The 23,044-nt window shown below is 52.3% G+C and overlaps 1 protein-coding gene across 1 annotated transcript; it reads right to left on the reverse strand.

Annotated features, from left to right (window-relative positions):
* Nucleotides 1-1,547: 1,547 nt before the first annotated feature.
* On the reverse strand, nt 1,548-22,637 carry SYNM (synemin). Its single transcript, XM_029952288.1, has 5 exons — nt 22,557-22,637; nt 19,821-19,945; nt 10,608-10,678; nt 5,454-7,876; nt 1,548-4,545 (listed from the first exon to the last, which is right to left on the reverse strand). Exons 1-5 carry the CDS (start codon nt 22,635-22,637, stop codon nt 4,207-4,209), a joined length of 3,039 nt encoding a protein of 1,012 aa, XP_029808148.1. The 3' UTR covers nt 1,548-4,206.
* Nucleotides 22,638-23,044: the final 407 nt, after the last annotated feature.

A 23,044-nucleotide genomic window follows, 5' to 3' on the forward strand; every position in this document is an offset into this window, starting at 1 on the left:
ATTTTCAGCAGGTGGGACAGGGAGGGTGGAGTGGGTAAGCACTCATGCCCACAGAGGTCTTCAGTCTCCTGCGGGGGGCGGGGGAGGGCACTGCTGCTCCAGAAGGGAAGAGCAGCATGGGAAGCTTTGAGCACCTGTCTTCACGCTGTCCACAATGAGACCGCGTGCTGGCAGGAGGCCGACAGAGTACAGCGGGCGGGCTGGGCTGTGGGCAGTGCTGTCCTCCTCCCCACCCTCATCCCACAGACCAGGGCCCGTCAAAGCTGCAGGCTGGTGCTAAGGTGGCAGCAGGGGCCCCTTCCACTCCAGCGCCCACTGGGAAAGTCAAGGCCGCTGGTGGAGAGAGGCAGGGTCCCTCGTCCCCCTCGGAAGTTGTGACAGCTGACCACACAGGCCACCCTCACTCGTACCCACTCATCCCAGATGGGATGAAGGCCACGTGCCATGAAAGCATGAGACACCATCACTGCTCACCCAGTATCTCAACTAGCTGAAGACACAGGTTTCGATGCAGACGGTGGAGTATGTATTTTACGTGTATAGCACATTGGAGTGTGCCAGGGACTGTGTGCCTCCAAAACCATGATGAAGCCCTAATCCCCAGTGTGAACGTATTCGGAGGTGGGGCCTCTGGGAGGTGATTCAAACACGAGACAAGAACCCCGTGAATGGGATTAGTGCCCTTATTAGAGGAGACACGAGGGAGCTAATTGCTCCGTCCACCACGTTAGGTCACAGCAAACCAGGCAGAGAGCCCCACCCGGGCACCGCATCTACCAGCACCCTGACCCTCCACCTCCGGCCTCCAGAACTGGGAGAGCTAACTGTCCTCGTTGAAGCCTCCAGGCATGTGGTACACTGTCGCAGTGGCCTGAGCAGCTTTTGGGGGGAAAAGATGAATTCTGATGTCGCTTCCTCCTTTCTGTATTTCTTGAAGGAGTTTATCTTGCAATCACAGAAACTAAAATATATTTTTAAAAATTCAGTCCCTACCCCAGGAAGGAATGAATTTAGGAATGTCCCACCCAAATATCTCCCATCTATTAAATGGGTTAGTTTCAACCAGAGAGGAAGATTATAGATATTCATGGGGGTGCAGGGGGTTGGTAAAAAATTACACACAGGTTAAGGGATCCTGATAACTATGCCTTTGTCTCATTCTACTGCAAGGTTTTCAAGCACCTAAGAAACAGCCATGATTAACTAAGCATTCCAATTTGCACTTAAAGTAACCATTTTGGTGTGCCTAGGGCTGTCCTGGTTTTAGCACTGAAAGTCCCATGTCCCCCGGGGGACATCCCAGGCAAAACAGGATGGCTGGTCACCCTCCTGACACTAGCCTTCCAGGCCTGATGACCACATTCTTGCCACAAACCGTCCGGTCTGTTGGAATACGAGCCAGCTGCTTTTTGTTCTGTCTGCCAGGCTTTGCGGTTCTGTGTTAACAGTATCAAATCAACAGTATCTGATTTGGGTAAGGGGCGGGAACTTTTCATAGATATTCTCCCCAGTGATTCTGTACCACCATTAAAAAAAAAAAACTTGCATGTAAAACACATAGATGTTTTAATAAGAGCTTAAATAGAAACCACAAAAACACCTACTGGCAAAGAGTCATTCTCTTTAGGAACAATGGGGAGGGCTTTTTTTTTCTTAACATTTTTTTATTTTTATACATTCTTGTGACATTTCCCTTCCTAGGGAACAGGAGCTTAGAAAGATGAGCTTTGTAAATGATTCCGTTCTAAATAATACATTTGAAACAAACAGTATCAAAACAACCAGTGGGAAGGTGAAAAACATTCCATTAATACTGTTTCGTCTGCACAACAGCAAACATTGGTTCTGTCCCGACCCACGAAGTTGATTTCTATGGTTTCCAGAACGACTGGTTTGAAAGGACACAGAACTCTGAGGTGACCTTCACAGTGTGGAGGGCATGCCTTGCTCCTGGGTGATTCGGAGACTGACTAGCCAAAGACAGCTCAGGGGTCCATATTGCTAAGTACTCTTGGCCCGATGCTTCTTAAAGTTCTGTGTTCTAACATGGAAATATAAATTAAAACCTAAGATATTTTCCAAAGAGAGGTGGGTCATGATATTAATAATCTGTCCACGTTAGCACTCATTTACAAGATCACAAGGCAGGAGAGGGGCATTAAAGCAAGCCCCCCCAGACTCACATAACAGACCCCCGTCCTCAGACTGTCTGGCCATCAAAACAGTAGGCTGTCACGCTGAGCAATAAACCACTTCTACAAATACCATTACCGATGACAGGTCACCTAAAATCAGCCCATCCCTGACTCTATTAGAAACGGGGAGGCTGTGTTTGCAAAGTCATCACCTCTGTGCCAGTCTGTGAGAATCACTAGCTCATTTGGAAGGTAACAAAAGGTTTAAACTTGCAGTTCGACTTTTTCTATACCCCGATTCACAGTGTTTGTAAAATAGATCATCCCGAAAGCTGTGCTGCATTTCTCCTCCACTTATTAAGAAAATGCACGCCCCCTAAACTACCTGCTGTAGCCATTTCTGGGAGCTGAGAGCCACTGTGTGCCATCCCCCACCCCCGGAGGGAAGACCCCCATGCCACAACCACCACCCCCATCATCATGACCCACTAGAGGGTGGCATGACCTTCAGCCATTATTCCTCAGCACTACTGGCAGTTCTAGGATTCTGTTAACCGAAGTACAGTCTAAACAGAAACAATGTTACGTGCAAGCAACTAATTTGGCTTAAGATGAGACCGTGCTGCTGGAGAGGTCATGTCCGTGTGATGCTATGCCTTTAAAGGTGGAAGCCTTAAACGCAATACCGTTATATAAGATAAAACAAACCCAGGAAAGCACACTCACTCTTTCTAGTATCTTAAACTTGTTCGTGTGTACTTGCAGGTCAGTGCCCCGGGGCCCGTGAGGGGAGGGCCTTTGCCTTCCTTCCGGGGCCCTCCTGGGAGAGCAGCCAGAGAGACAGCCTCTTCCCCAAGTCATCCTACATAACGTTAGTATTCTCTCCCCCGGGCAAAACACCCAACTGTAATGATTTCTGTTGAAACTGCAAAAACTTCCTCCAGGTTGGTCATCATTTTGCATCGCCCAGACCCCGGCCCCTTTAGCGGTCCGTTGAAAGGGCTTCTCTGTGAGGCCCTGTCCACCCGATGCCTCCAGTGTCGCCGCACAGGACCATCTGGCAAGCCAGGCCCTGGCCTGAGCATCGGCATTCACTTTACTGTCTTCAGGGTCCGCCTCCCGCCAGTAAAATGAAACTTGTAGACAGTGCTACAGGCTAAGGTGCAGAGAAGCTTAACACTCTGATGGGAGCAGAGCTTAGGCTGTAACAGACCAGAATATTTAAGCTGTTGCTACTTAACAACCTAGTGCTGCAAAAAGGAAACAATAACCTATTCCCAACAGTCACTTCCCCTACACACTGGCCTGAACTTGCACAAAGGTAGCAAGTGTGCTGACTTGGAATACCGAACAGGCTGAAGCTGTCCTCTCCATAAATAAAAATCCTATATATTTTTTAAAGTGCTGCACATAGAAAGCAATCCATTCAAGTCTTAAAGTGAATTTAACTTTTTCCTAAAGATAGAATCATTTAGGATTTTTTAATTTTTATTTTTTATGGAAGCAATCTGCTTCTTTCGTAGGCTTTCTTTTTGAGAAGACTTGGAAAAGTGACAAATGCATACATTTTTCCTTTTAAATATTAGTTGATTATTTCATATTAGCACATGCAAATAAGATTTTCTCTTAAATATATTACTTTAATCTTGTTATCATATAGGCATCTTACTATATTGTTACCTTTTAGACCTCTTCCCTATAAAGAGTTGATTATAATGTCAAACAGATGCGAGGCATTTCCGTGACCAGGAGCAAAATTGGTCAAAACTGTCTCCAGCAGGGAGAGAAAACTCCAGAATAAAGGAACTTTTAAGACCAAAAAAGATAAAAAAAATATTTTTGTCAAAGTTCCAACTCAAAAGTAAAATTCCAATGCCTTCAAAGGCATGAATCAATCTGACACCTTTACAGATGGTAAAGTAAGCTGATTTTGCCTGGGGGGGGGCTCTTTGGAGAAAGTATGAAAGGGGGGGGTCCTCCTAAAGACTGAGCCTCCCTCCTTCCAAGAAGTAAAGGCCTTGTTGCTACCATGTTACCAATCAGACGCCACTGAGCACAAAGTATTTGCTTATCAAAACCAGTGGCCCTCGTTCTCCTCCTCCTGATTGTCTAGATAGAGGAGGGCAACTTTCTTTTCATCCGAAATCACCGACCTCTGGTCTACCATCCTCTGTAGCTGCACCGTCTTGTCAAACTCGGTCTGCGCCTTGCTCTTCTCCCCGGGGACCTGGTGTCCGTCCCCAGAAGAGCCCTGAAAGCTCACGCTGGTCACCCAGGCATCCCCACTGCCCCCGTCTCTCCAGGCACCATGGTCAGGGGCGCCACATGCCGCGGCTTCCGTCCCTGCGGGGAAGAAGACTGTGGTCTCTTGCGTCCAGCGGGGGTTCGCCTCCACGTTACTCATGTCCATCTGAAAGGTAAACAGAGTGTCTTTGGGGCCCTGTGCGACGTGCCCCAGCACCCCACGGCGCCTGCTAACTCGCCCAGCTCAGGGGAGCCCGCCGGACCGGCAGGTGCGAGCGTTTTGGAAACGGGTACGTGGAAGACGGTCCGTTCTGAGGCTCTGGTTTCTCAGGACCTGGCCAAATGTGCCTGCAACGTACCCATCACCTCCTCTGCCCCTGGCGGTCTCCTGCACTGGCCTCCTGAGGTGACCGGGAACTGGCAGTATGAAAGGTGCCCTTTCCAGTCACCAGGGTCTTCCCACCCACGGTGTACCCATGAGCAGCCTGCCTCACGCCTGCGGAGCCCTCTCCACGGGCACGCTTGCTGAGTGGCTGAATTCCCAGGGCAGGGGAACTGTCTGCTCAGTGCTCTGATGCCACCGAGACCCGGCTGTGACCTGCCTGATGGATCGGCCGTCCCCCGGCCACCCTTCAGTGTACATGAAGTCTCCCTGACACCCAACACCCTTCTGTCCAAAAGCGGGGCTTTGAACTGGCTTTGCTCCCCAAACCCATCTCCAAGGGCCCACCTGAAGGCGCCTTATAGAAGTCTGGGTACCCACAGACTCTTCTGTTTGGAAAGAAGCACCAACCTTTCCCGCCCCAGAAACGGGGCTCTGGAACGTAATTTCCCTTTCAGCATGAAATTATTTGGAGCCAAACACACTGCGCCTCCCCGCTGTGTCCCTACCTGTGGACAGCTCTGCAGGGCCGGCCTCTCTGTGCCCCCTAACTCCTGAAAGGCAGGGAAAGACCCTTGGAAGCCGGCTTCCCTGGACATGTGACTTTCGTCAGGACCCAGGGTGAAGGGCCCCACAGAGCTGGTGGCTCCTGACATGCTCATGGCCGGACTGAGGTCGCTGTCCCCACTTACCTCCACCACTTCTGCGGTGGGTCCTTCTCGGGAGACTTGCTCAGTCCTCCAAATCCCAGTGGGGGCCACTGTAACACGCCTGACAGACCGGCTCACATCCTCCACCACATGTGACTGGGTGAAGCCCCTCGGGCTGGTGACTTCCACGGTGGCTGACACTGGACCTGGGGAAGTGACCTGCTGCGTGCTCTGAGCATCACCCTCCTCACCCCCGGGGCGGTACAGTTCCTGGGTGGCCCAGCGCTTGAAGCGAAAGCCGGCAGCCGGGGCGTCCTCTGCGGTCTCCCTGTCTGGGCTGCCAGGCGCGGGGCTGTGCTGCCTGGCCAAACTGTCTCGGACCACCGACTCCACGGTTTTCTCGATTTCACTAGCTTCATCTTTGCTCAGCTCCTCCAGGTCTAACTGGTTGGCATCCACAGTTCTCGAGAGGTTGACTTCGGCAACCAAGGTCACCGATCTACCCCCGGAGGTGTGGACTTTCTTCACATCGACTGAAACGTTCTCCGGGCCACCCTGGCCCTCCGTGGTGAGGGCCGACAGCTCTGCCTTCATGCGCTCCGGAAGGCTCTCTTCCAGCTGCCCAATAACCTCCACCAGCTGGTGTCTGGGCTCCTTGAAGGCCCCCTTAATGGACGTGTGGAACTCGTGTGGGATCTTAATCTCCTTCTCAATGACTGTGGGTTCAGCATGAAATTCACCACTTCTAGCTTGCTCTTCCCAGTGAGAAGAACCCACACCTTCCTCCACAGAAGGTTCTGAAACGTCCAGCAGCTTCACCACCTTCTCTCCCAGCCCACCCTCCGTCTTTGCTCTTCTCCGAGTCCCCGGCACGATCTCGTCTTGCCAAGAGTACCTGATGGTGGACTCTTCCTCAATGTGGATCTGCCCATACACGGAGCCTTCGTCTCTGTCCTGCCCACCAGGGTGCTCATCTGGCGTCGACACAAAATAACTCTGCTCTCCCTCCGCGTCGCCCGCCTCCATTACTTCTTCAACATGAGTTACGTTCTCTTGGGGCCGCCTGGTCTTTTTATGCTGATTACCTGAGAGCGTGATCTCTGTTTCTACATAACCTTCCTCCTCGACCAGCCCCTTGGAGCCCGGAGACACATCCTCAACCTCCTCCACTTCGAAGGGGGTAGAAAACTCATCTGCCTTCTCGCCAGCCACGTAGCTCACGGGCTCCTCGATGATCTCCACGTTGACCACCCTTGCCCTCCCCTCCCTTCCTTTCAGACCCAGGTTGATTATGTCTCCTATCATCCGCTCGGTCGATTTTCCTTTCAGGTCCACCTCCTTAACATCCTTGCTCAGAAGGTAGTCCAGGCCGGCCTCGTCTGAAATATCCACCTCTTCCGTCAATTTCGACTCCACGACTATCTCAGTCTTTGTTTTCCCGTCTCCGGGAAGCTCCTTCCTGTCCATGTAAGTGACCTTCGTGTCCGGAAAAGAATTAGCGGACGCCTCTGTATCTGGAGACTGGGTAAATTGCTTCAGGATACTGGAGACGATGTTTTCGGCTATGGTTTCGGTCGTGGAGTCGCCCTTCGGGGAGCTGGCAGTGTCGCCGGGGCCCAGCCTGAACCTGGCCTCCCTCCTTTCCACGCCTCGGCCTGCACCATCACGAGCATCGCCCTGGAGGGGTGTCTGCAAACCTCTCGGGGCCACCCCCCGTGTGCTGTCCTGGGAGACTTCCAGGCTGATCGGCACCTCTCTTTCTCGGACACTCTTCTCCTTCCCCGACTCCTTCCCTCTCTCCTTTTCCCTCATCTGCTGGCTTTCTCTCTTTCTTGCTTCTTTATCTAACTTTGTCAGCTCTTCCCACCTTAGATTCCTCTCCTCGGAAGCCTTCTCTTTGGAATCAAACATCTTCTCTTCCCACTTAGTTTGGATGGGGACCGGCCTGCTCCTCTCCTGCTCTCTCGCGGCATTAGCCTCTGACTTCCGTTCCACCAGGACGGCTCTCTCACTTGACCACGTGCTTTCCGAAGCACTGTCCCGATAGGGCTTTGGGGCAACGGCGGGCTCTCTGGCTACGTTCACAGAGGCGGCCTTCGTACCTGCGGTTCTAGATCTTTCAGGGAATGTTTTTGCTGGAGCCTCAGTCTCCCTTAAAAGACTGGGCGTTGGAGAGAAAGTTCTGATGCTGACTTGGCTGCTGGCGGTTTTCTCATGAGAGTCGGCAGTTTTGCCGTCTGTCTTCTCCCACCGGGTAGTGGTTAGGGAGGAAGACCTCGAGCCGAGGAGGCCACTGCCCGCAGCACGTGTGACAGCGGGCCGGGCTCTGGGCTGTGCCGACAGGTCCGCGCGCCACGCCAGGCTGTGGCTGGAGCCCGCCAGAGGTGCTTTCCGCCTGGACAGCAGGTTTCTCTCATTCTCCCTCTGCAACACCGTGCTGCCGTACTGATAGGCGCTTCTGAACTCTGTGGAAAATGACAGTCATTACCTTCTCTCATTGTAAAAGCATCACTAAGGGTCAAATCCCAACCCATCATCATAAACACATACTATTACGGCAGAAAGAGCACTTACAAATGAGCTATTTTCTACCCCCAAATCATTGATTTCAGTAGTTTAAAAAATCCCGTTACAGTAAAATGTAGCAGCGCATGTGCCACAACATAATGCTTTTCTCCTATTGCGGGTCCTCAAATAGTCATCCACCTGCGCAGACAGCAGCAGACGGGCTCACGCTGCCCGCGTGCATTAATTAGAGAGCTCAGGGGTGCTAGTGTCTGTGGGTGACAGTTCACAGGGCCATAACAGTTTGGAAGCCTTCACTGCTGCTTTGCTGACATCCTACGTTTATTTTACTTATTTCCATGGAGAAGAGCTTTATAACTACTTTGTAACAAAGTACGAGATCACTCCACACTAACGGGCGTCATCCGTCCCTCCCCCATTGAATATGCTCTCCTGTGTCACTGGTTTCCATGTCGGGTCAACAAGTATTGACCGAGGTAACTTTCTCTAAAGCTCCCTGGCTTCTTCTATTTTCATACTTGTATGTTTTGTTTTTTTTTTTACAAACTGCTCATTTGAAAGGAAGCCAGAGCAGGAAGCCGACCAGTCACCAACACTACGGTTTGTTTTAACGTCCTTCCTGCTTTGCTCCAGATCATCCACAGAGGGTGCTACCCTCAGGGACAGCCAAACCCCAGGCAGGTACCTTCTCTTAGGCCAAGCAGCTCCCGGTTAGATGTGGTCAGGGGCACCGCCCCCCCCCGAGAGCGCCCCCTTGTGCCCACCTCACCCCATCAGTTGAGCCCAGCAAAGCCTACTCTCCTCGGTGGTCTCCCCTGCATCACAGCAACCAAGGCCAGGGGCCTCTTTAGGGAGACCCTAGGGAACAGGAGAGAGAGCAGGCCAGCCCAGTTTCTCCAAGATTCCTCCTTTCGGGTCAATATACTCATCCTAAACAGAGAAGCCCCAGAAGATGAATCCCTGGGAAACTACACAAACCATCTGGTCTTTAATTAAGGTTTCCCGAGAAATATGGAGGGTGACAGACGGGTTTCAGGCTGTCACCTGAGTGGGGGCAAGTGGCCAGCACGATTCTCTACAATATTACAAAAGAAACCTAAGTGGATTCATAAGCTTTGATAAATTCACCATCTAAGAACACATCCCTACATTTATTCAGTGAACAGTTAATGGCTATGTGAACTTTCTGGAAACTCAAAGCCTATTAAGAGTTTACAATTGGTCCTCTTTCTTCTAATGCTACCTGCTTTTTGCATAATCCATAGTAGCCAGAAGAAGTTTAGTTTACAAATATTGTCTCTGTACCCTTGAAGAAGCCTGAAGAAACCATCAGTGAATGAAACAAGTTAACAGAGGCCCCCAGTAATGCTCTTGCTCTTGCGGAGTTCTTCCGAGGCTCCAAGATCACAGCTGGTCAAAGCTCAGCGAGTCCTGGCCCCAAACTGGTGGTTCTCCTCAGAGTCTGGCCCCAGCCCTTTCCTCTCTCCTTTCTAAGCGATGGGATGGACTCTGGGACTTAAATATGCTCACATAAAAAAAAAAATCTAAGTGACTAAGCAAACCTTGAAATCTGGTGAATGACAGACATCTTTGCTTTTTTTCAACCTTATTGTCTAAGATCTTGTCTAAGACCCGATTCCTACCGGTCACAGACACCTGGAACCAAAATTATTGTTCTGAACCAGTGACCATTCACATCTGTGACATGCCTGCATTTTTTGAAAAATAAAGATGGAAACTGTTTGTTTTTTTTAACCTGCCATCTACCCAGACTGGCTGTTAACCAAACATTCTCCTTTAGAGATACCAAATGTATGCATTCCCATTGCCAGGATTTTGAATACGACAATACTCATGCAGACTGAAACTCTGCTGAGTAAGGTATTTACTAAACACACTGTCAGTAATTTAATCTGCCTTGCTTAGCCAGAAAGCCCTTTAAGATTCCATAGGGCCTTAAAGCTTTCCTTTTTTCCTTTGTAAAGTTATCCTTTACAGGTCATTCTAGTGAACACTAACGTCTTCTTTGGTTCTGCAGCCACAGGAAATCTGAACTGCATTCTGTGACTTTTGGCCTCAATCAAGACAGACCTTAGGGCACCCAGGGACCCCGCTACTCACGTCAACCTGAGCTGCCCAGGGCCAACTCAGCTCAGTAATGCAAATGGTGTAACCGTTCCCACCTCTGCCCCCCTCCCCCGCCCGGGGGTAGCGAGGCCCAGATGTTGACTGCCTGCTGTACAAATATGCCCCTACGCTTGTGTTAAACCTGTAAGGGTTTGGTCTGTAAAGGGTGCTCCCTCCGGAGGGTATGATCAACAAGTCCACGTCCACCGGCTCCTCGCCCTCCCCCTTCCCGCCTCTCCGTCAGCCCCCCCCTTCTCCTCCCTCAGCGCACTGGGTAGGAGGCGCCCCCACAGTCCTGGCTAGACGAATAAATGCGCTTACTAAACACTCCCCCACACCTTCACATTCACATCGCTGTTTAAACCATAGCCCATCCCATAAAACTTATCCGGTTCTTAAGAGAGGGATGAACGACACATCTGAACAAAATCATACCTAACCTCAAAGTCTTCCCAACAAATGATGCCTTATTATGTAACCGTGGAATGAATGTGTTCATACAGAAAACCTCTTAAAATTAAATTCAACTTTTCTTTTATTTACCTTGTGGCACGTTTTCAATGCGCTCGGTCAAGATCAGTATCTCCGGGTTGCTTTCTCCTTCCAGTAAGGCTCTGTAAAAATAATTTTTAAAAAATTCATCAGGAAATAAGAGTTGAAAAGGGCTGCTATAAGCCACAGTATGTGGTATCTGGTCCATGACCACGATGTCACAGTGTTCTGACCGTGCTGTCACAGTGTCTTGTGTCTTAGGACTTGTGTCTAAAGAAACTGCACCACAGGGACCCAAGCCCCCCCTCAGCGGGTCTGGCTGGATAGACCAGTGAGCATAATGAGGGGACGAGGGCTGCAGACATTCTAGAAAGCCCTTCCAAGCCCAGGACAAGGAGCAGGAGGAAAAGGGAGATGTGGGCCTAGGAGGGGAGGTCAGGGGTCTGACTTGTCTGGGAAGCGGGGACAGGCCCGTGCATGGCTAGTCACCCCAGGGCCAAAGGGCCGCAGAATAACTATAACTCCCACAGGGACCTTTCTGGAGCCACACGCCGGGCACTGACTAGGCGCAGAGCGAGGACAGGCACTGGTTTGTAAATAAGGCAGCCAGACTGCATCTGTGGTTTCCACACGGGGTTTCCTGGGGCCATCTTGGAGGGGAGCGGGAAAGAGAGACGGCTGTGGACCCCTCTCCATCATGTCATCCAGAGAGGCCTCCTGTCCTCTCCTTTAATGAAACAGCAGAAGGCACCTGCTCGAGTGACACCTTTGACTACATCCCAAAGTCTACAACTGTATGGTCTCTGGGAAGTCGTCATTCACGCGCACAACTCTGAGCCCTGAGGGAAGAACGGGCTGTCGGGCTCTGGACCCGAAACACCCAGCGTGCTGGGACAGGTTAGCACCACAACATCTGTCACTCGGAGCAACCCTGAGGACGCCGGCCGCTGCGGCCACAACAGTGGCTTGGTTGCTAGGGCGATGTGTGGAGTCACTAACGTCCGTTCCAAGAAACACACTGTATATGGCAAAGGGCAACCAGAAGCCGGGCCCACTTGGAAATACTGACATTACCGCTGGAGCCGGGCACGAAACCAGAGGAGGGACACCAGGTCCAAGTGGTGACTCGGTGGTTCGGGCAAACTGGTGCCAAGTCCTAGTTCCACTGATTCAAACATGGTGATCCCCGTAAGTGGGAGAACCCCGTGGGCAGGAGGAGGGTAGCCAAGGAGGAGCCTCCCCACCCCACGGGGAAAAGCACAGACGGGGGCAAATGGGATTCGACTCTGGGTATCCACGGGCTGGGGGTGGGGCAGGGGGAATCTGCCACCGAGGCAGGGACTGAGGTCCGTGCGTAGATTCGGGAAGGTGAGGGGCCCGCTCTGGTGCCCCAGCCCGTCCCCTCGGGCTGGAAGCCAGGAAACAGGACACCAGCCCGTTAATCCCACATCCTCATGACCAAGCATTTTAGGTTCCAGGAACACAAATAGCTTCCATCCCTGAGAAAATTCCAAGGCCTGTATATAATAAGAGGAAAGTTCAGGGTAAGAGTCAGACCCTCAGGGCCCCTCAACCACAGCAGCAGCCGCCCTGCCTCAGCCAAGGGGTACGGCTTGGGGGGCGCGGTTTCCTCCCTGGGCTGACTCTGCAGGAGGCCTTGGGCACCACGGGGTGGGGGGGGGGGTGTTCTTGCTCCGAGCTGCCCCAGTCAGGACAGAAAGTGCTCATGAGGAGTCCAGGTCAGCAGAGAACACAGTGACAAGGCAGGCCAGGGGGCTGAGGGCATTCGGGACAAAGAAGAGCCCCTCGGGGATAAAAACATCTCCCCCATCCCTCAAAGAGAATGCTTTCATTCCTCTCTCAGGAAGTCCCAACCATCACCAAACTCCGACTGAGTTCAGGCCCCTGAGTGGGAGGCTATGGTCGCCTAGGAGTGGGCACCAGTCACGAAGTGGGGGGTGTGTCTATGTGGTCACCAGCCCTGGCTACATCTGGGCACCAAGCGTGGCTCTGACGCTCGTGAAGCCCTCCTAGCAACCCCACCCCCACCCCCACGGGGCCAACAATAAGCCTCCTGCTCAGAGGTAAGAGCATGGAGTGCAGGGAGAGGGTCTTGTCCGAAGGCACCAGGCTCACTAGTGGGGAGGGTCGATGGAGCCCAGGCAGCCCGGGCAGTGTCCGTCCCTGCAGGCTGCTGAGACCTTCCTGCCAGGCTAACACGTCACTGTTTCATACACGTCCTCAAAAGAACAAATCCTGCAGACCGACCCTCCAGAACGTATCAATGAAAGTATATCAAAGCCTTTCTTGACTTCCATCAAAACGCCCGTGCAGGGCCCTCCCACAGTGCGTGAGGCTTCTCCTGGGGAGGATCTCGGTCCTCCCCTCGAAGGCTGGCTCCTGGAGGGCAGGGCGATGCGTCACCTCCTCCGCCTGAGCGTCCAGCCCAGAGTCTTACAGGCACAGCACAGGGTCTGGTCACCGGATTCACGCCCTAATCAGCGGACGCGCCTCCTGACACACACGCGTCCTGCCCTGGGCCAGCACAGCTCACAGGACACACAGGACAGAGGCACAAACAAACTCTGCCGAGGAGACGCCAGAAATTTCCTCAAAAGCTCTAAAAGGAACACATTTAAGGAAGAGACTCCTACACCTTTAAGCAAAGGGCAGAGCGTTCTCCGGTTATTTCGAGAGCACTGGAGGAAAACGGCCGCCAAGCCGTGGTGACTGTGAGAAATGCCAACCCCCTGAATCACGAGCTATTAGTGAACATTTTATACAGCCCTGCGGGCTGGCAGCCGGTTAAAGCAGGAAAATAAGCAAACATGTGCGGGAAAACCAAGTCCCTGGCCTCATTAAGGAGCCGGAGACAAATCCATAGTGCATAAGTGAGCTATAATGTGGTCTCTGGCCAGGCTCCAGGCCCTAATCGACCCTCTGGTCATCAGAGCCGGGCCCACGGTGGACTCTCTGGCCGGACAGATCATCCTAATGGGATTACAAGGCATGTCTACCACGATGTACAAGGTGCGCCTCTGTCCACAGGAAGTGCAGACAAGAGTGAGGGAAGAGGGACATTTGGAAGATGTTTCCAGAAGTGATGCCAGTGGAGCCTACTGGAATGGCTCACAAAGTGCTTTCTGGCTAAGTGCAGGGGTGAGGCCGGGAGAGGGGGGGTTGTGGGATGAGGGGAGGAAAAGGGGACAAAGCCGGGAGTTAGGACTGCCTCCCCGGTCTTTAAGCTCCAGAGAGGGTGGGGGCTGCCTGCCACCCTGACTGGACTGGGGGCTGGGTGCAGGACGGGGGCGGGGACAGAGGACACGCGTCACTGTGCGCGCTGGAAGGGCTCTGCCCCATGCTACAGGTGTCCCGGGGAAGATAACACTGGGGCCATGCTGCCTCTGGTCATCCCCTCTCTGCTCAGTGCTAAATCACGTATCAAAGGCCTATCCATCCGTTCTAGAGACTGGACTGGAAAAATAAAAATCATCGACAGAGAGACCAAGATTACTAATAAAACAGAGAAAGGAAGGAAGCACAGGGAGTGGTTGATGCAGAAGCTTCTAGAGTCAGGCTGCCTGGATTCAAGCCCTAGGCCTGCCACGTCCTCGGTCTGTGACCTTGGGCAAGCTATTCAAGCCCTCTGTGACTCGCTGTCCCCATTTCTGAGACAGGGCAGCGTTCACCGGTGTGTGGCGGTGCTCAGTAAATGTTCACCATCATCATCATCTTCTGCGGACCGGAGAAGAGAGCTTGTTTTCAGTTACCTGAAGCAGAAGTTCCCCGCCCAAGAGGGGAAGAGATTCTGGGTAACCAGATCCTGGTTAACGAAGGGGCACCCGTTTCTGCAGTGACGTGGGGAAGGCTAGCAACCAAACATACGTCTCCTCTCCTTGAAACAACAAGACATCACGGATTTCCAAGATCTTCCCTAATCTCTGGCTAAGTCTCCATGTTGACGCATGGTTATACGTTTTCAAAAGAGTAGGCTTTAACTGAGAAAAACTATGTGTATTCCTCCAAGAGCTTGAGAAATTCCAAAGAACTGTTTTGCCTTTGAACCGAAGCATGTGAACGGGATAGGTAATCCTAAAAAAAATAATAATACGGTGACCAGAAATACCATTACGACGAGGAAATTGCCCAGGGCAGGAATTCTCTGTATTGCTTTATTAGTGGTCCAAATCCAGAGACTGAATATTTATTTCCCCTGGTTAAAACACGCCATTATAAAGAGGAAACAGGAAGCTGGCATGTCCCCGCCACACAGAAATACAAAGAGCGTGTTTTGACGTTGACGTTGCTGTTTCCAACCTAACCTTTTAAGAAGGACTTTGCCTGACGCATCCCAGGCAGCAAGTCTTTGTATTACATGTTCGTATCTGGCCAGACAAGCCTCCCTTCAGTATTTTCCTTTTGAAAAAATCATCTGGCCCTGCTTTCTGCTTCTTCGAGCGACATTTAGAGCAACTGTTACATACTTCACCCCCAAAACCTAAAACACAGAGCGTCATTTTACATTTTGAGGGAGAATGCAGCCCCTGACCCTCCAGATGAGCAAGCCAGGGTGGGCCTCTTGCGCACACGATTGGCACAGCCCACGCGGTTTTGTGGATTCTGGACTCCCGTTATTCCTGAGTGTTCTTGTATTTCTTTTTGGTTTCACCTCTAAATACTTCTTTTCCATTCTATTTTCTAAGCGCTTATTTCTGATGACTGGATTCTATTCTCTTTTTTGGTGTGGGGAGGTGGGGAAGGAGAGACTATTTTCTAGCTGTGTTTCTGCAAGCTCCCCACCTGCAGCTTTGGGGCCAGGTCTTCATGGCAGCAGCGGGAGGGGTCTGGGGCACCGTGGGCTTGGGCAGCACCACGGTCCCCTGGTTTTCACGAAGTCTGAACAAGCAGCTGCTTCACGGAGGGGCTGGTGGCTGTGGTCTCATCTGCAAGAGCACGTGATGAGCGGCGCCCTTCTCCCACGCTCCTGCCCCTCCTCCCCCTACCAGGCTCCGGCGCTTTGCTCAGCCTACGCTGAGGCTCCCTCGGCCACCCATGTCAGGTCCTCTCTACCTGAATTGCCAGTGACTGTAGGGACCCCCTGAGGCCTCCCCGCACCCACCCCCCAACCTCAGCCCCCTATCCTCCTGCCCTCCAGCAGCCATCAGCTGCCTCCCTGCCCCCTGCTTGCTGCAGAGTCTGCCTCAGCGGCCTCCACTGGAGGCCCCTGCATCTGCCTCCTTCCCGGGCCTCTGCTCATTCACCTCGCATTCTCCTTCCTCCACCTGTTTTCTGATCGGACTCATCCTCCTGGAGCTCCTTCCGGAGTCCTGCCTGCCTGTCCACTCCCTGCCGCCGACGTTCCCACCCCTTCCAGGCCAACTCCGCTCTCACGTCTCTTGAAAATCTCTCCCGTCCGTCTCTGTCCCTCCTCTGAACTATTTTTATCTGACCCTGTTAGTTGGCAGCAAACCATCTATAGTATTTTCTTGGAACATGTTCTCTTTTATCACCTTGTTTGGTTTTTCGCCTAAGGGGACTGGTCTCTCCCCATACACGACGCCCGACTTCCGGCTTCCACCTCTCCTTCCATGTCCAGTCGAATCTCTACCATCCTTCAAGATCCACATCTGTCTCCCCTCCCTCCTGAAGCTCTCTCTGATTCTCAGAACTCCCTTCTGATCTCCAGACGCCTTGTAACTGTGTGTTTTGTAGGGCGTTTGTTTCCTGCGGTGTAGGAGGCGACTTAACATCCACGCAGCCTTAGCCACCATGCGTGACCCTCGACGCCAAGCCATGCTAGCTGTGTGTTTGCGCACCCTTCTGGGCAGCCATGGCACCCTGCCCGCCGGCGTCTCTGGAACAGCCTGAGGGCAGACCCTGCTCACAAAACGTGGCCTCACAGGTGTGGCTCTAGCCCATCTGTCACACAGCCCCCAAAACCAAGCTGCCCAAATGCCACGGATGGCACACTAGCTCAGTCCTCAGATCCTCGCCCAGGCTGGCCCTTGTGCCCAGAACGCTTCCCACACAATCTTTCTGGAAGCCCGTGCTGCAGGCCCCTTCCGCCATGTCCCCACAGCACCCAGCACACCAAGAAGCCGGCCCTTCACTTGCCTCATCTCAGGGCTCCTGTGAGACAGGCTTAGTGCTCTTGGGATGTCCCCGGGCTGCTCGGCCAGCAGTGGTGTGCACACCACTCTCCCGGGATCTTGTTATGAGGCTGACTTGGGCCAGGAGGTCTGGGATGGGCCTGAGATTCTGCAGTTCCCACATGCTTGAGGCATTGCCAACGCTGTCGGTCTGCACCCACGCTTCTTTGCCCTGGTTGCACCCAACAGTCCTCCTCAGAGCTGCAAAACCACCGGGCCTGCGCCCATCCTGGGCCAAGCGAACCAGAATTCCCAGCATGGGGCCCAGGGGCTGAAGCCTTATCAGGTTCTCCGGATGACCCCCAGGTACAGATGGGGTTGAGAACCACCCCGGATCCCGTCGGAGGGTCTTCCCTCCAGCCGCTCACCTGCCAGGGTAATAAACACAAGCAGGGCAAAGCCTCGTGATCACGGGTCTGGCAGACAGGCACCCCCAGCGCCAGATGACATCACTAGTGACAGGTGGATAAGCGTGAGCACGGGCCCTGTGCCAGCCCGCCTTCTCCTGGGCTTGCCCTGGCAAACTCGAAGTCTACATTTAATTATCAATCATGCCATTTTGTTATTAGTGTTTCTTCATGGTGAAGGGCCAGATAAGTGGGTTCGAAAGTGTTGGTGACTCCTAGCGCCGGCCTCAGCAGAGCGGACAAATTCCAGCTGCACTGGGATGTGCTGCGGACTTTAAGGAGCCACAGCCCCTTCTCCTCCGTATCAGATGCTCAGAGGATGACCGCCATCACCTCTGGGCACTGCACGGAAAGCCTGGGGCAAACGTACCTGATCTCCATCAGGAGAAGGTAACAATACCAGCCGCAGTGTCAGCCACCCCCGACCCTTCTGGACAGGGCTAGTGAGACGTCACACTGTGGAGGGCCCTGGGCTCCGGTCCCCAAGAGGCTGATTGTCTCTGCTGCACTTAGTGGGGCAGAGTGTGGAAGGAAGGTCAGCTTCCTCCAAGGCAGTGGGTCAAGACTTACAAAGATCAAATGGGCTTTTGTGAAAGGGTCCAAAGAACAAAAGGGCGCTAACGTAAATCTGAATTTTCATTCGTGGCCTAGAGTTTGGGCAGCAGGACAAAATCCCAAAAGAGTCACATGACAAGGGCTTCTCTGTAGGCTAGACTTTTGGCTCATACAAAGAAAGGGATTATAATCAGCTGTGGGTGTCTCCCAGACTCAATCCTGAGCCCTGGGAGGCGGGGAGGCCTGAAAGCAGTTCTAACCATTGGGGTATCTGCAACCGGGCAGGCCAGGCCCAGGCTCATCATTTTCCCTGTGCAAACTTGGACTTCAGAGAGACACACGGTGAAATCAATCACCCGCTTTCCGGAAAGTACTGTTGCCTCCTAAATTCCTAGGAGGTAGCCAAGTCAATTCTTAATTGGGTTAGAGAAATGTCAGCACCAGACAGAAGCAGTACACTAGGCCCTTGTCAACCGTCACGCTGCTGGGACGACCCACATCCGCTCTAGGTCAAGTGCAAGTTCAGGGTTCCTCCCCCCATCTCAGTCCATGTGACTCACAGGAGGGAGACCCGTTCTTCCAAGCTCCTGAACACTTCGTCCTCCTGACCAGGGACAGGCACACGGCCCAACAGAGCTCCCACTGGCTTGCCCACCCCTCCATTCAGCTGCTGGGCCCTAAGCAGGCCTCACCCCCTAGTGGCTGCCTTGCGCCCAGGTCAGGGGCTGCCCCGTAGCCTGCTCCCTCTCCGCTGATGGTACTAAGGGCCCTGAGGAGAGGCTGGCTGAGGCGAGTCCTTGAGTCCTTCCAGACAGTTCAGACAGTGAGGCTGGTGGAGGCTGCAGGGCCGGCTACAAATGCGTATCAAAGCTACCCAGGCCACTCTGACATCCTGAGAGCAAAGTCCTGATCAGAAGACTATGCAGACAGCCCACAGGGAGGCGCTGAACTAGGCCTGGCTCTGCCTCTAACTGACGGAGCAGAGCCTGGTCCCCTCCTTTTCCTCTCCAGGTTTAACTGCCCCCATCTGCTAGCAGTGATGCTGTCAGATGATGGCATTTATGACCATGTCTCCTACTCACTTGCCAAGGCAGATTTTCCTGAGCTCATTCACACCCACGATAGATTTATGCTCTGACATGCCCTGGAAATGAAGGAGGGGGGGGCATCATGGCCACCTTACATGGTTTGGTGAGTAAGGCACCGATCTCTCACCAGCCTGGACCCCTGGCTTCCAGGCCCCTCTCCCACACATGGAAAGGGGCAAGGGGTATCCACCCACCAGAGAGGGCGACTGCGGAGCAGTGAACAGCTGCAAAGGGCTTGCTCAATAATGTTGGCAGCTGTTATGGGGATGTGGGGTCTCTCGAAGTGCTTCCACTGTAGGTGTCTGAGATCTGGGCCCCTCTGTACCAGTCCTCACCAAGCACGAGAGCTGCAGCAAGGATGGGGCACCACCCCAGCCAACGACGCTGACCACGGGGCCAGAAGGAAAAGGAACGCCAAGGGCAGCATCGTGGCTCCAGGGACCCAAGGCTACATTCTCCGCCCTGCCCAGCATCCAGCCCCTCTGAGGACTTCGAGACATTTTCATCTGGGTCGCTCACCCCAGGGTCAAGTCAACATCTTGATAAACAAAGCCAGCTGCCTAGAGTACCATTGCTATCTGCGGGCAGAAATGAAGTTCCTCAAGGCCAAAACCGTGGGGAGTGGAGTCAGAGCCCTGAGACTTAAACAGTGCAACAGGCATGTGGACCTGGGAGTTTCCAGGTCTGAGTCCTGACCCCCCCACATTCTAGCTCCTTGACTCCCTGGAGTGAAGTTTGTCCCCATGTAAACGCGGGAGCTGATTCCTAAGATCCAAGGAGCTGACACGTGCAAAACTCCTCCCTGGGGCCTGGGACACGCAGACACCAAGCACGGGTGTGAGTTCTGCTATTCCCATCACGGCGGAGGGGGGTGGCGGAGGGGGGCGGCGGCGGTATCTGTTCGCTGATCTAAGTGAGGCCCCGCTCTTCCTCCTCTCTGGCCCTGGACTCCTGGGCGGGCCAGGCCAGGGTCTGCCCTCTGATTATCACAGAGCCTCAGGGACTCCGGAGGCCACGGGTGATTTCCAGCTTCGCCAAGGCAGCCTCCCTGCAGAGCATCCTTACCGATAGGTGGCCACCTCCAGGCTGAGGCCATTCTTCACCTGCACGAGATCCTGACAGTCCCGCAGCCGGTCGGCCATGGCCAAGGTGAGCGCAGCCTTCTCATCCTCCAGGCAGGCAATCACTCTCTAAAGAGAACAAAGGGCTTTTAGATCACAGGACTAGAGCTTTCCTTGGTCAAACTGAAGGTACCAACAGTTCAAGACATCCCCCCCCCCCCCCCCACCCCCCACCCCCTGCCACACAACTACCTCTAGGCTTATTAAAGATGCAGTCATTTTCAGGGTGCTTTCAAATACAGTGTTTCTTCCACATGAAAGTTTTTTTTGTATTGCATGTGGACGATTTTGATAGGACACTGGCTCCTCTGTTCCTACTCTCTAATAATAATGAATGCTTAGGAGTTTATTAAAGAATCTCTGCTTAGGAAACTCAGCACATCAAACCGGTCTATGAAGATGCTATTGAAAGTAAGCCCAGACCAGAGAGCAGGGGGTTTACAACATCAAAAACAGAAGTCACTCCGATTTGAAACAATTTTCTCCGTGCTCGTGCTCGTGATTTCCCCAACAATAAGCAGGTTTGCTGACAGGGCTCTGTGTTTCACCTAGAAAAGCTACGTTACAATCATCTGGGGAGAAAAGCTACATTGATGAGACAGAAATACCTTCTGGGCATAAATGTCAATTCAGACCAGGAATAAATCTTCTGACTGTACTTTCAGGATGGAGCCAGGAGCACTCCCTCCGCGCATGCTCACATCATCCTCACAGCCCTCATGCGGGTTCCACTCACACCAGCTAATCACATCTGTCGCCCTCTCCCCCAGCTGAGGCTGGGAGACACTGATGGGCGTGGCCTGCCATCTTGGGCATCAACCTCCTCTAGAAAAATGCCTGCCCCCTCTAAGTGGCAGAGTAACTGGACTGGAAATGATCAAGATAATAGTACCTCCTCAAGATGTGCTATTTTTTTAAAGTTTTTAAATGTTTATTTATTTTTGAGAGAAAAACAGAGGGCAAGCAGGGGAGGGGCAGAGGGAGAGGGAGCCACAGAATCCAAAGCAGGCTCCAGGCTCTGAGCCATCAGCACAGAGCTCAATGCTGGACTCTAATCCACAAACTACGAGATCATGACCTGAGCTGAAGTCAGATGTTTAACCAACTGAACCCCCCACCCCAGGACCCCCAAGATGTGCTATTTTAAATCGACAATACCTTTTAGTTAATGAACACAATGGCTCCATCAGTGCCATTTTATAGCTTTGCCATTACGCTGCCTTATAGTTTTTGCATAACATTTATAGTTGCTCTGGGGAATAATGAACTGAGCACATATTTAAACACTGAAATGAGTCCATATACCTCAGCTTCTGGTTTGTGATGGAACACAGCGTTATTTCTGAGTACAGTTCACTAAACTGGCTACATTTTTAGATGTTTATCTTTGTAGAATTCAAAACCTGAAAGACAGCGGGAGAGGGGCTCTGTTTCCATTCCCCATATAAGCCCTCCAGCAAGACACCTGGCCATGCGCTAAAGGTCTACAATTAATATGTTAATAAAACCAAAGAATGAACTAAGATCTCATACTGGATCTACCATTTTAAACAATGCACAGCCTGTGGGGAAAATAATTCTGCCTCCCTGGAGAGTTCTAGCTCAGCGAACGGCTGTCGCTAAGTTCTCCTGGTATATAAAAGGTGCTTAAAAACAAAATGAACAAAAAAACGAAACCATTTGGCTTTTAAAGCAAAGGAGTAAATTTAAGAACCTCTAGTGAGTATCCCAGAGTAGATAGATCTCTATTAATCGCCTTGAAAACTGGCACATAAGTCAATAAAGACCTTCGCCAAAGCAGACCACTGGCCAGGCTGGATTTAAGTGACAATGTTGCCAGAACTTAGGACATTCCTCCATCTATAGTTAAGCCTTGCTCACCCATGGTAGAGGGAGTATAATCCCAGGTTTAAGAGTCTAAAACATGCTATAAACATACAGCCATTACTCCTTTCTCTACAGGAAATTCAACCTAAATCTCAAAACTTGAGACTCTTTAGTAATGTATTCGTCACAGAGAACTTCAATTACCATGAACTCGCTTCGGAAAAAAAAAAAAAAAACCTGCACTCGATTCTCCACCCACACACCTCCTGAGCAAGGCAGGCCCTCCCAGCCAGGCCAGAGCGGCACGCCGGAAGATTCTCTCTCCCCCCGGAGGGCACTCTAGAACGGTTCTGCACCCCCACAAAATACGAGGAAGAAAATCAAACCGTGCTTAGCTTAAAAAATACAGTTCCAGCCACATTTCCGCGTGATTCAACCCTTCCTAGACTGTCAAAGGAAAATTACTTGACTTTTGGGAGCAGGAACCTAAGACTTATTATGGGCTCCTAACAGTCTCCACAGAAACTGTAACGGATCCCACTGGCTGAAGAAAGCGTCAGACCTGGCTTCTACCTTGCCAGGAGTTTTCAAACCGCGGGCCAGGCCGGAGGCCCTGGAGCAGGAGACCCGGCACGTGGGTTCTAACTAACCAAGCAAAAGCAGATCCGCCTAACGGTATAAAAGCCGGGGAGAGAGGTCACTGCTTTTCGTTACTATTTAGGGAACTTTTGGATCACATCACACCGGATGAGGAAATGTAGGTCTGCATCAGGGAAAGTGTGCAGCTGACGGATCCCAAGAAATCACTTTCTCTTAACTACGCCGAAGCCGCTCTTTGCTGAGCAGGACACACAGACGAAGACAGGAAGAGCTTGTGAATGTCACAGTCACTCAGGATCTTGACGGCTGGAGCCGGACGGGACTTAAAGGCCATGATTACTTCGTTTAGACACAAAAACCTGAATGTATTCATAATAACAAGCATTAATTGAAGGCTAAGTTTTTATAGGTCGAGTCCAGACAATACCCTCGACTCCAGACTCATCATTTTGTGCTACAATACGAGGTAGGTGTCTAAGAGGGATCTCAAAGTGAGCTCCGATCTCCCACCCAAATCGGCCACACCTCCTGCTGCGACCCCTCCACCAAAGAGGGTCCCCTTTTTTCAGCAATTCAGGCCACGAGCACTGGCGTCACCCGGCATTTCTCCCCGCCTCTTCCATGGCCATCCAGGCTACCCGTAAGCCGTGTTGGCTGTAACTGTGGAGTAGACAGAGCTCCATCTCGGCACCGCCCCCACCTCCCCGCTGCCTCGGGTCCAAGCATCCAGCCTGGATTTGG

Source organism: Suricata suricatta, chromosome 9 (assembly GCF_006229205.1).
Source record: "Suricata suricatta isolate VVHF042 chromosome 9, meerkat_22Aug2017_6uvM2_HiC, whole genome shotgun sequence".
In the NCBI taxonomy this organism is placed as follows: Eukaryota; Metazoa; Chordata; class Mammalia; order Carnivora; family Herpestidae; genus Suricata; species Suricata suricatta.

What these genes read in the sequence shown, in the direction of transcription:
- SYNM (XM_029952288.1), bottom strand. Translation starts at nt 22,637, where the DNA reads ATGGCCTTTAAGTCCCGTCCGGCTCCAGCCGTCAAGATCCTGAGTGAC. An exon ending in CATTGAAAACGTGCCACAAG is followed by an intron (nt 7,877 to 10,607) that starts GTAAATAAAAGA and finishes CATTTTCCACAG; the next exon opens with AGTTCAGAAGCGCCTATCAG. An exon ending in CCACCGCAGAAGTGGTGGAG is followed by an intron (nt 4,546 to 5,453) that starts GTAAGTGGGGAC and finishes TTTACCTTTCAG; the next exon opens with ATGGACATGAGTAACGTGGA.